We start from the raw sequence: 13,949 nt of genomic DNA on the forward strand, positions 1-13,949 counted from the left end.
ATTATTGTATAAACAATTAATTGTACATTTAATTTCCTTCACTAAGACAGATTTTATATAAAGTATTGGAGAGGATTGTGATTTTTAATCATATATGCCAATTACATGGGCTTTTGCTCATATTCTGAGGGTTTTAACATTTTCCTTGATTTTGCATTTTTTAAGTCTGGACCATAAGAAAACGTAAAATAAGGGTTTCACTGTATGTACTCAGCTATTTGCCACATGCAGCTGTCTAGTCACTCACAACAGAGTACATCATTGCAGCCAGGGTGCAGTTAGACTGTTTTATTGTGTTAATTTGTTTAACACAAAATTAACAGAATGAAGAGTTCATGGTTCTTAATATGATTTCTTTGGGCCTCAAAAGAGCACAGCATGTGGTGTCTTTACCACTTAACATTCTACACAATCAACTGAGCTGAGGTCTGGTCTGCAAACCACTCCTGCACCACAGATGAGTGGTGTATTGAAAATTGATCAAGTTTGAAACAGACTAATCTCTCAAGATATAGTTGTCACATTGATGGGATCATAACACTACACATTATGTGAATATACTGGGCAGCATCAAGTCTATCCAGTCAAGCATCCTAAGTCCACAGAACAAATCAAGTACCAAACTGTCATAGATACAAGGTTACTTTGAGACCCGCAGCTATATTTGGTGCTGAAGCCAGCAATATGCGGCCTGTATACCGTACTGGACTATCATTCCCTGTGGAAAGATTGGTTCACTGGCCTCAGCAAATGTTAACTGGTAGAGTTTATGACCATTACAGAGCTTCCTCTTAAAGTTTATTTCTCCATTCAGCCTCCTGAAGCTGACATCAAATTATATCAACTAAAACAGAAAACGCAATAGTATGTTTCAACTGCATTTCATTTAAAAAGGATTTTGCCGTGATAAGTTTACAAGTTCATTATCCTGAACTCATGTAGTCACATTCCATTGCCTTATCCCCATAAATCTTCCAGTTTCTCCAGTACCATAACATTTTATCAATGATCATGCACTGCAACTAGTCTGTGCCACATTGCATACCTGGCAAAGTGTGGCTTGCAAGCCATTCTCCTCCAGTGAGTGCTATCCCTTCTAACTTGACTTGTGCGGTGATGTCACGGCCCCGACGTGAAGCCAGATGTCGTCTGATAATGATATCCAGTTCTACCCACTTAAAATCTTTCAAATGACTATGACACTCACTGAAGGCTTCACCAATAATAGAAGTAAATCTTTTTCATAGTCTTGTTTCAGTTCACAGTAACAAGGTAAATATGGTAACACCAGGGAACTTTGAACTGATCTTCAGATTCTGTACTTTCTGATTTTACTTCTCTATTCAAGAACTTGAAAAATTATATTCTAAGTGGAAAAAAAAAACTGCAATCAAGCAACGTATTTTGAAATGAAGAAGTCTGTCTGTATCTGCATTAACTTCCTCCAAAAATTGTTTAAATATTTGATGAGACAGAGATCAATTTCCTCAGCACATTGTATTTGTAATTTTAATTACATCTTTCATTGCAGAAAGCAGTCTTAACTTTTCTAATGAATAATGCAACGGAAAATTAAACTATTCCATATTTTCTTAATCAACCAACGAAACCATTTTTGCTACCGACTACAGCTCATGCACAATCGGTAAAAACAGCAGAGCATTTTTTAAAACCACAGTTTTGTCAGTACACTTTTTAACTGCATTAAAAATCAAAATGTGCTATTTATGTACAGAAAAGTCATCCTTTAATAAGCCAAAAAGTTAATTGTTGACTAAGATCTGTCCAATCAGTACTCTCATCCACACACAAAAAATAATACCAAAAGTTTGCAATTAAATTATTGTTTGTTTTTCATGTCATGTACCATAACATGAATTCACAGTGCTACTTAGCAAAGCAGTCATTTTAAAATGTATGGCAGCATCATCTAAACGAAACGCTTTTGCGAATTCTATTGCATATTATTTTATGAGTTAGCTATTGCTGATCCATTTCTGAGCTTTACCTCTTTTCTTTATGATCTGATGGTCCAGGCAACTTCATCGTGAGAGCAATGACTATGTATTGCTTCATGGAGCGAAGAGAAATGTCAACTTAAGCATTTTTTACATATTAAACATTGATGTTTCTCATGGTAATTGTGTAAAAAAAGTACTTAATCTCCCACTCCTCATGCAAAATGTGCTTTTCAGTATTCTCTTTCTTCAACATTCTTAAGAAGCATAAAAAAAGCAGCCACAAAACTAACCAGAATCAAAACTAGAATTATAGCAATGTGCATGCATGTCCAAAGGAAGATTGCATCATAATTTGGAATAACACAGGCACTTAAATGTTATATAAAGGGATTAAGTCAAAAGGCCTCAGTTTTCAAAAAAATATAGGTCAATGGTAGTCAACTTTGAGCATTTGACCACTTTAAACTGGAGAATTGATATAGCAGTTAGAGCAATAACTTTCTGACCATTGCTTGGGCTCAGATCCTCACAGTTACACTTTTATATTTTTTCGTGAGGCCAATTAAAAGTACTCAATGATACTGAAGATTAACTTTACTTTGTGCAATAATTACAGGATCTTAATATAATAATATAGGTAAGAACAATACAATATAGTGTTATAGATAACTATAATAAATTGTTGCTATTATCATTTTGACAGTCTTTTACCATTTACTAATTACGCACCGATATGTTTTCATAAATAAAACACAAGATTCTTTTCCAGCAACTATTAAGTAAATGAAATGTGACACACCAAAGTGCATTTATTGAATACGCATAGTGCAAAAGATTTGTGTGTTCTGAATGCCTGAGAGGCAGAACATTGTGGAAGCTGGGGTCCACCATCACCAGTGGGGGCAGGAACTCATCCAGTTGCAAGTATGCAAAGGGGGCCAGCAGTACAAATCCCATGGGGTCCACATCATAGTCATGGGAGCTATGCCTGCCAGCGCCCTACTCTGCAGCCAAAGACAGGATGGCAAAAGGGCGTGGTGGGAGGATGGCAGTGGGTGAGTACACTGTCACATTTGGGAGACACACACTAGAGCATTGGTATGAGTAACCTGTTGCCCAGCTGGCTTGGAGATGGGGGCTTGGAGTCCATTAGGTCACAGACACAACTGACTAGAACAACAGGGGTCAGGTGCTTCCGGTCAAGATCCACTACAACAAATGCCAACCTCTGTCACTCATCACTACACCAGGCAACCACCGCAGCTGCTGGCAGAAAGACTGGGGCCCAACGGCAGCCCCTGAGGAAAACACAGGGGGCCACAACAGTTCGTGGCATGTGACTCGGGATACAACAAATCCAAAAGATCCCGCAGCTGGCACCGAAGCAAACATTCTGTTTAACTGTGTCTGTTAACCAGCATCACCCAGCACATGGCAAGAAAACTAGTAAGGCATCCTTGCGGGCAAGGCAGTCTGACTACTCCATTTGAGTTCTGAACATTCACACAAATCGTTCACCTCCAAATTAGAAGCCAGGTGAAACAGAGCAGCAATCAAATACTACAAACTTACGCAACACGAGTTGCTAATAATGATTGAAAATGAGGGTCAGAGGAGAGCTCTTGAAGGCAAAAATTACTGAAAATGTGCGAACAGTTGCTGTCACTGCCATGGAGAACAGCTGAGAACACATCATCCACCAACAACTGCATGCTCCCAAACAAAGGGCACACAAAGTTGATGTGCACCCTGTCCCAAGGGTGTTCCAGAACTGGCCTAGGGAAAAACTGACATGGTGAAGCAGCCTGTTCCTCTACAGTGGCTGTGCAAGCCCGGACAAGATGTTCAATTTTGCAATCAATTGCTGACCAGTAAATGTGACGCTGCCCCAAAGCCTTCATAATAGGTATACCATAATGTGATGCATGCAGCAACTGGAGTATGCGAGGACACATCAGATGACCAACCACTCAACAGTTTTGCTCGTCCGTGGAAAGTGTGAGGACCCTTTAGACAATAGTGAGCCGAAACTGCAAGGAAAAACTGTATGCCACTCCAAATCTGCTTCTGAAGCAGCACACTCAGGACATCATGTCTGGACAGCTGAAATGATTTTTCTGGAAAAGCGGGTTGGGAGCCATGGCAGTCATGACATCCTGCACAATCAAAGTTAAATCAAACAACATCTGCTGCAATGTATCATCCAATGTAAAAACAAGAGCCTCCTGTTAACCAAATCCCATATTAGGACCTGACGACAAACACGATAACGCATCGGCATTGGCATGTTGAGTGGTGGAGTGGTAATGAATGCCACAACAATGCCGAAAATGATAGCTCACAACTGCTATTCCATCTGTGAGCAGTTATGGCAGTTATGTTGTGCCGCAGAGTCTTCAATGTGTAAACAATGAAGCTGCTTGGTGCCATATGGGTTATGATGCAGCAGAACTGCACCAATGCCATAATAGGATACATCATCAGCCAGGTTTAATGGTTTACCCAATGTAAAGGAAGTCAAACAAGGAGTGGAGCACAAACACTCCTTGAGGGACTTAAAAAGGCCTTTGACAGTCGAAATATCACAGGAAATCATCATGAGGCGAAATCATCATGAGGATGGCAGATGTGCGAGGCCTGGGGAATGTAAGTAGCATGATAAGAAACCTTGCCTAAAAAGGACAGGAGCTTTTTTAGTTCTTGGCTGCCAGGATGTTGATGGTGCCTTTTACATGCTTATCTGTAGGGATGGGGCCACTTTTGCTAAGCAAACGTACCAAAAAATGCACCTTTGGAGAAAAAACTACATTTTTTGCAGTTTGCAATGAATGTCATTCACCAGAAGCCATTGGAAAACAGCCTGCAGATTTCATAGTTATTCTTCTTGCGTGGTGCCCATGAGTCAGATGTCACTGAGGTAGTTTACACAACAGGGGACGTCCTTAATCAACTCATCCAAATATCGTTGATAAATTCCTGGTGCAGAAAAAATTATAAAAGACAATCAATTAAACTAGCAAAGCCCAAAGGGAGTGTTGAGCACAAAGAAATTCTGAGAAGTGGTGACCAATGCCAAATGTAGGTATGTGTGATACAAGACAACATTTTATAAATACAGACCTTCTGACAACTTTGCCAACTCCTCCAGCTGTGGCACTGTATACAAGGTACACCACTGACTCAATGAAATAGGAGAAATGATGCTGAGGTCCTGCCAATGCTGTAACTCAGCACTGACCTTGTCGCAAATGGCAAAGGGATTGGGTCGAGGGTGACAAAATTTAGGTATTTGACAGCTTAAAGGAGATACGTCTCAAAACTTTTTGCCTGACCCAAGCTAGTCTCACACAGCTGGTCATACAAACTCAGTAAAAAGTTCAAATCTTGAAAAGGGACTAACAGAGACACTAAATGAAATTTGTTAACTATCTGGGAGCCGAAAACAGAAAAGATGTCCAACATAAAAGTATTTAGCACCAATACTGAATTAAACACTAACAACTTTAAGCTGCTGTTCCACATTATTATAACTTGCTGAGAGAGAACTGTCCCCTCAAACAGACACACTGTTTATAATACGACAAATTGATCTACTGTTCACTGCAACACAGGGCGGCACATAATCCTGAATATATTAATGTTAATTAGACTGATCATTGCTCTAACGTATACCTAAAACTCAGTCACCCTTCAAGAACTAACATTAGCACAATACAAAAACAAGGGGGGGGGGAGGGGGGGGGGGCTCTAATGACTGTACCATAGCCCACCAACTGTCACACACTGTTACCAAATGGCCTACTTTGCAACATACACACAAGGTACATACATGTGGGCAATCCTGTGGAAAGAGCACCAAATTACAACTGGGGCAGCTGCTGACTTGCCCACTGAACACAAATAAGTGCAGTAAGGGAGCAACACCAAGAACCCAAAAAATGATGTGAGCAGGGGATTAAGACACTATGATTGACTTACACCCACCACATAAGGGGATTAAAGGGAGCACTACTTTGATGTCACTGCACATGAATCTTCAATGGTGCCACCACCCAGCAGCTCAGCAAAGGGCCAGGGCCACCTGGCTCGCCCTACAGGGCAATGGGGGCTTTTTGGCATGGATATATTGCTTTGCCACCTGACAACTGATAGACAGTATGTCATTTTCTGCTGCATTAAGTTTATCTGATTCTGCAGTCTTAGTAAAATTGGCTAAAGAAGAGTCTGACAAAGCCAATGACCTAGTTTAGATGTCACAGTTGGAAGTTAATCAGATGATCAGGTCCATAATTAGCAAATCCACATATGAGGTAACAAGCCGGGGACAAACTAATCGACCCCTTGCACAAAAAATCTTGCAGATTAGAGATCCACGCGTGTTCAGCTGTAACCATACCATCATTACACGGCTATGACGACCAAAATACTGCTTTAGCAACTGACAAAGTGTTACAAAATCCAAACACTGTGTAAAGATGAGCACGGAGAAAAAGAGAAACAATGCAATGAACACAAATGACTAAAAAACTTGGTACAAGGAACCCGGAGCATGGCACAAAGTGACAACCAGGTTTGAGCATGCTGATTTCAGGGTAAAAATTGCTGGTCTAAGCCTATTGTCATCAGGAAGTAAACACCTGGGTCAGTGGCTCTTCCCATACCCTGCTTTGCGCTCACCCTCTGTGAAAGCATTTTGCACTATCCTGCTGTGGTACCCACAGAAGCTCATCTTCATTCATCTCAATATTCACTAGTGGGGATGCTAAAGTATAGATCTATAATACAGACAGGATCATTTCTGTATAATATTTCAAGTAATAATTCCTCTTGCCTATGCAATAAATATAATGTGGAAAAATGGCACATTGTATTTCATTCCATATCAGACTGATTCTGGCTCTAGCTGCGATTTTCCTCCACCACTTTTTGTACTGTGAAGTGTATATACTGAGAATACAAGTTGCCCCATCACATGTTCTTGAGGCACACACAATTTTAATTTTCTTGTTGTGTAAATGCTCACCATCTACAGCAATGCATTGCTTTCACTAACTGTGAATCCCAATCAAACACAATCCTCCTAGAACCACTTTCTTATGATAGGATGATGTGCCACGTTCTGATGTCTGCAGTACTTTCAGAACTCAAATCACAGTGTCGTGGTGTATAAAATTACATTTTTTACAGAAATAGATAGTTTTAAACACTTTTAACTGCAAAATTTTCATTTTACCTATGTGACCAAACAAACCATCCATAATTGAAAGAACCATGTCCCATGCAGGGTCTTGCATTGAATAACCACATTCCTTCACAAGCATTTGTATGCTCAGCATCATCTCATACATCACAATAGGATGATTGCAGTTTACAACCTGGAATGAAAGAAACAACACATATGACATATTTTATAAATCAACTAATCATCAATAAAATCAATGACTGGTTTTATGGAAGAGAAATAATCTTGTAAATGACATCTGAAACAAGTTAAAATTAATTAAATCCATAATACCCCTAGCCTCAGTCAAAATTCTGAGAGACTGTCTTCATCTTAACTATCTAGCCATGCCTGGTTGGATTTTTTTCCTGTAATCAAGCACTCTTTTTGTGTGTTATGGTTACGTTATTATCCAACTGTCATCAATGGAATATTTGTTCTTTGCACTACCTCTCCACAACGAACAACATCCCTCCTGTCCAAAACTACAAACATCCTTTCATACATACGAGCTTTGACATCTGTCTCAATAGATAATGCCACAAAATCAAAGTAAACATCGCCTTCAACCAAAGATACGAACAAAGCATCCAACACACACACACACACACACACACACACACACACACACATACACACACACACACACAGATAGGGCCTCCTTGTCAAACCCTGATTATGCTAATGATGAATATAAACATGCATACTGTTGACAAGTTTAACTGAACAGCAGATATTTTTGTCCCACGTCTGAGTAGCTTTTCACAAGTCTGAGTAGTAAGTTGTGTTTGGATACTTTGTCTCTTGTGATCTCTTTTTGCAGTAATCAACTTTGGATGTCTTACTGTTCATCAAGATTGGCATCTAAGTGTTTTTCTCATCGCCTGTTCTACAAGGAAATTGACAAGATTGATTGATTGGTTTGTTGGAGAGTGAACAGAATAAACAGTGAGTTCGTCAGTCCCTCGGTCAAGAGAGAGATCGTCTGGAGATAGTTGTCACTCAGAAATTTAAATGAATTACACAGGAAAGATATGGGAGGGTTTATAAAAATGGATGGTGCTAAACTCCCTAATAAGGACGCTACAAATGCTATATGAAGGCTCCATAATTTGTGTACCAGTGATTAATGGCATATCAGAGTGGTTCAGGGCAGACAGAGGAGTGCAACAGGGTAGTGCATTTTCCCCATTACTTTTTATTGCACTCCTGGATGTGATTGTAAAGGAAATCAAGGAGATAGGAAATGGTGATCTCAATGCTTTAGTCGTTGCTGATGATGGAGCTACCTGGGGAGAAACAGGCCTTTAAAAGCACAGGGAAGATAAGATGAAAGAAACTCCACATTTAAAGAGTACCAGTGACAGTGAGCAAGAGCAAAACTATAGCAATGATTATAAACATGACCTCTGCCCAGGGTAACCTGATGCTAGACAGAAAGAAAATTCAATGTTTGGGAGCTTTCAATTATTTGTGAAGTAGATTATCAAGAAATGAAACTGCCAAAATAAAAGTACAAAACAGAGTAAGAAAGGGATCTAATTTTTTCATTAAGCCTGGAACCTTGTGTGAAACAAGGGAATTCCTGGGAGAGCCAAAAAGACCATGTTTAAAACATTTCCCTCGCTGATTATAACATACAGCTTGGAGCCCTGTGTAATTAACAATACAATTTAAGGGGATAGATAAAAAAAAAATCTGCTCACCAAGCAGCAGTAGGAGAAAACACATATAAAAGGTATTAAACTTTGCAAGCTTTTGGTGACAGTGGCTCCTTGTTCTGACAGAAGGGTTGAAGGGGAAGGCAGAGGGGTGAAGGAAAAAGACTGGTGAGGTTTAGGAAAAGCGGCAGAGTTCAGAAACATCAACCGGAACCCCAGATGAGATTTGAAAACCTGATAGCTTAAAGGTGCAGATAGGGTAATACGCAATAAAGAGATTACTGTCAAAACTTAGTGCACGAGTTAATAAGAGTGAAAAGCTAATTGCACTGTATGTGATAGAGGTGGGACGAGGCGGTGAAAAATAGACACGTCAGAAAATGAAAGATACAGAAAACTAAAAAGGTAGTGAAGAAAGGAAAGTTACTATGAAGAAATGCTGACACCAAAGAAATTAACACAAATTAAGGTCAGGGGGATGGTGAGAACAAAGGATGTGTCATAGCACCTGTACACACCAGTGGAGTTCTGAGAAACTGAGGTCTGGGAGGAGAATCCAGATGGCATGTGTGGAAAACATGTACTAAGGTCATGCCCTACAACAGGACATCGTGTGTTGCCAGCATACGCCCTCTACCTATGCCCATTCATTCTAACTGATAGCTCAGTGGCAGTCATGCCAATATTAAAGGTCGAATAGTGTTTACATAACAGCTGGTATATGACATGAAATTTCACAGGTCCTTTGTTATAGTATGTTTTACCAGTTACAAGGCTGGTATAAGTAGTGGCAAGAGGGTGCATACGGCAAGTCTTGCAGCAGGGACAGTCACAGGTGTAGGAGCCATAGGATAGAGAGATGGATGGAGAAGGAGTATAGGTTCTGGTAAGGATATTGCAGAGATCGGGAGAGTGACAAACAGCTATTCTAGATCTGGAGGGAAAAGTGTCAGACTGAATGGATCTCATTTCAGGGCATGATTTTAGGAAGTGAGAGCCTTGTCAAAGTAGCTAATGAATACATTCAAGGCCAGAATAATACAAAGTGACAAGTGGTGTACTCCTAAGTTGTTTTCTGGAGGGGTCAGCAGTATCAGGAATGGATGTGATGGCTTACGGTTCTGGGTGACTTTTCCAAAATCTACCCCTTTACGTAAACCTCACCAGACCTTTTCCTTCATCTCTCTTCCTTCACCTTAACCCCTTCTGCCACAAGGAGCCACTGGCTCCAAAAGCTGCAGACTTTAGTACCTTTTGTATGTCTGTCCTCCTGCAGCCACTAGGTGAGTGGATTTTTTATCTACCCACTTACATCATATTTTCAAAACTTGATTATTTTCACTGATTTGCATAATTAATTATGCTAATTTGAGTAAGCTACAAGCATGTGATATGAAGTTTCTGTGTTCAGCTTTGCAGAAGACTAAAGGAGATAAAACTAGGAATTAATACATCAGAAGAAAGACACAAGTGGATGTGTCAAGGACTGAGAGGCTCATTACTGCATGGCTCAAGTGATTTGAACATGTGAAGATGATGAAGGATAACTGCATGCCCAAGAAGTACTGCAGGGGAAAAGACCAATAGGACAACCCAGAAAAAGATGACTGGATCAGATTACGAAAGGAGGAAAAAAACTGGGAAACAGTATCAAGATAAGTGGCATATCAAGATAGAGCAAAATGAAATCAAATTGTTTATAAACATCCTACCCAGCCTGCTAGAATGATATGAAGAAATATGATGAGGATGAAGATGATGAAAGGCATACAATTCAGTCTGGAACACAAGTCAGTGAGATGACAAGGACTTCCCCTGGACTTGTCTGTAGTGTGAGAAACCTCATCTTCATCTGACCCTTGTCACGCTAATTAAGGGCTAAAACAGTAACAGAATAAAGCATGTCTTCTGGCTGGAAAGACTCCTAATAGTAAAAGAGAGGTTAAAACAAAAAGAACATCAACTGGACTGATAGTAATAAAACAAGGCGAGAGAAATAAGCAGATCAGTATGTGGGTGAGGACAAGTGAGTGTCCCACAAGGCTCTGCATGCAATGGGGGCCATTCCTCCCGAAGCTGTTCAAATCTCTGATCCATTAAAGTTAAGGTATTAAAGATGAGAGCAGCAACTAATATCTTGGAAGAAGTATAAAGACCCTGTCCAATTAACCTTTCATCACCAGTTAGTATCAAGGATAAGGAATCTTTTTGGTCTTGCCTTCATCAGAGCAGCAAAAAAAGCAATTAAAACAGAGTAACAGAGGGATTACCCAGGCAACTGGCAGAGGTGATAGGGTAGAATGTCACCTGCACACAGCATGAGGAAGGAGACAACTCGATCCCAATCATCCTACCCCTGCCCCAAAATTAATTAAAATGTTGCATCTGTGAATAAAAAACACATTCTTGGAGAAGACAAAGAAACCATTCAAATATCCATACGTCATACACAAACATTAAAGGCAAGAAATCTCGAAGATCATACTTAGCTTGTAAAGCCAGAACAAGGAGGCATTTCAAGAGGACAAACTACTTTCCGCAAGGTTTCGTAACTACGTGGGGAAGCTAATTACATAATATAAAAGTACATGTTAATCTATAATGCCCAATGTGGAGTTGACATAGGCTGATAGGCTCCTTCTGGGAGGAGTAGAACATGGAGAGCCATGCAGTAACAGTTTCCGTAATAGTGCAGAGTTCATTAGAGGGGGGCAGAAGCCTACCACTTGATGATCCATCCCAAGTGAGGAGTGGTCTTATTTGCACCTGTAAATCTGCATCTTGGATTATCAAATCAAATGTTATGTTATTAATCACTTCTCTAGCAAATAGTCGGCAAGGTCATTCCCTGGGATACCCTGAGAAGACAACTGAGCAAGCAGTATTAGTAAGGTCACAGAGAAGGTCCAGAATAGCAGATATAACAAGGTGACAAGAGTTACAATGATCAACAGACTGGAGCCTGCTCATTGAATTGTTACAAACTAACACACAGTCAACAGAAGCCTGTTTAATAACATGTAAGGTTCTGTTAATGGCTCTCGGGTCTGCCATAAAAACCCTACATATTCCTAGCAACAAATAATGTTCCTGACTGGTGCAAGATGTAAAGCATATCCTGTCTTATCCACAGATTTAAAGGAATCAGTGTAAATGGTGGTTGCACCTTGATAGTCCTGAAGAACAAGACAGATGCTGAAAGGTGGTGGGAGCAACTCAAACTTTAGGCCCTTGAAATACATAGGTCCTAATTCATGGCCTGGGGACTAAGCTCAGGAAAACATAGGGATCATATTCTAACGGGGTCAGGCGGAGGTCCTGCCAGAGAGCCCTTAGGAGCATTTCAGCTGGTAATCTTACATTTCAACTGGTAATCTTACATTTCAACTGGTAATCCTACATTTCAACTGGTAATCCTACATTTCAACTGGTAATCCTACATTTCAACTGGTAATCCTACATTTCAACTGGTAATCCTACATTTCAACTGGTAATCCTACATTTCAACTGGTAATCCTACATTTCAACTGGTAATCCTACATTTCAACTGGTAATCCTACATTTCAACTGGTAATCCTACATTTCAACTGGTAATCCTACATTTCAACTGGTAATCCTACATTTCAACTGGTAATCCTACATTTCAACTGGTAATCCTACATTTCAACTGGTAATCCTACATTTCAACTGGTAATCCTACATTTCAACTGGTAATCCTACATTTCAACTGGTAATCCTACATTTCAACTGGTAATCCTACATTTCAACTGGTAATCCTACTCAAGGCTTGGTGTCATGTGGTCAATGCACCTTGTATGCAAAAAGATTTGACAAGTTAGTTGATTAGTGGACAGTTGGATGGTAACTATATAATGGAGCAAAAATGGACACCATCAGAACTGAAGAGGTATAAACCCTGCTTCAATAAGGACACTGTTTGTGACACTAGTCTGGAAGGCCCAAGTCCTCAGTCTTACTCCCCAGTAATGGACTGAGCTATGAACCTGCCAACCAACTGCAACAAGTCGAGAGCCTGGTAAATATGGAGGAGAGTACCATGACCCACATTCGAAGAGACAGGGGAGAGGGGGAGGGGGAGGCAAGAAAGCACAGAGTATTAAACATTTGCATGCAGTTAGTCTTTAGTTGACAAATACAGAACAATCATGTCCCAAAAATTGGGACTGTGCCACTGGGTACCGAAGTAAAGTTCTGGATCAGGATGGACAGTGTATAGTGACAGAAATGGACGACTCATTTTCACAGGAGAGAAATGGAAGCTATGGCAAAAAATCCAAGTAGAGGTCCTTTGGACAGCTCCTTGGAGCTGGTGTTCAGCCTAAGTTACCAAATGCAAATGCATAAGGGTGACCGCTGGTCCGACAGAAAACACTATCCCATTCATTGTGGTGAGGAAGAATGCACTCAGTGTACTCATCCCTGTAGGATGTTGTTCTCTTGGACCTGTGGTAAGCTGAGATACGTATTTGAAACAACCCTTACGATAAAAACTAGTGAATCAAAATCAGTAGGGAACCTCAAGGATAAGTAAAGTGTGATGGCACTAAGCAGTGTACTATGCCTTATGTAGTTCAAAAAAGACTACAATGAGAGGTCGGTGTATGGAAAAAGCATGCCTATCTGTTGTTTCCAACCTAATGAGATGGTCAGTCATCAATCATTCTGACTGGAACATAGGAGGATAAAAGCTCCCAGATTCAATAAATCAGCACAATCATGGGACTATCACCTTTCCAAATAGTTCGCAGAACACATTGTTAGGGCTCATCGGTCAGTACCTGCTGCTCAACAATACTATTTCACCACTATGAAGGCAAAATACCTTCTAGTCAAATACAACAGCCTGAGCAAATGCAGTCTGAGTAACACTTAGAAGTTGGAACATCTCATTAAAAAACAAATCAATGTCTGGAGCCATATTACATGATGATTGAAGATCCTGAAGTTGCTTCCAGTCATTGACAGGTTTGTTATATAATTCGGAATGAGAGGGTACAGGATAGCAGACTGTCTTCAACTTGTCTGCTGCAATGAGGTGAAAAAAGTCATGGGGTAGTGAAATGTGCATATACAGATGGAGGTAAT

At 40.2% G+C, this 13,949-nt stretch overlaps 1 protein-coding gene across 2 annotated transcripts in view; it reads right to left on the reverse strand.

Annotated features, from left to right (window-relative positions):
- LOC126334970 (tuberin) overlaps window positions 1–13,949 on the reverse strand; it is a 315,576-nt gene that overhangs the window by 245,525 nt on the left and 56,102 nt on the right. For both annotated transcript variants that reach the window (XM_049997757.1, XM_049997758.1), the window contains exon 7: window positions 7,195–7,336. In XM_049997757.1, the coding sequence (XP_049853714.1) occupies window positions 7,195–7,336 (142 nt within the window). The remainder of the gene's footprint in view (window positions 1–7,194; window positions 7,337–13,949) is intronic.

Source organism: Schistocerca gregaria, chromosome 2 (genome assembly GCF_023897955.1).
Source record: "Schistocerca gregaria isolate iqSchGreg1 chromosome 2, iqSchGreg1.2, whole genome shotgun sequence".
Classification (NCBI taxonomy): Eukaryota; Metazoa; Arthropoda; class Insecta; order Orthoptera; family Acrididae; genus Schistocerca; species Schistocerca gregaria.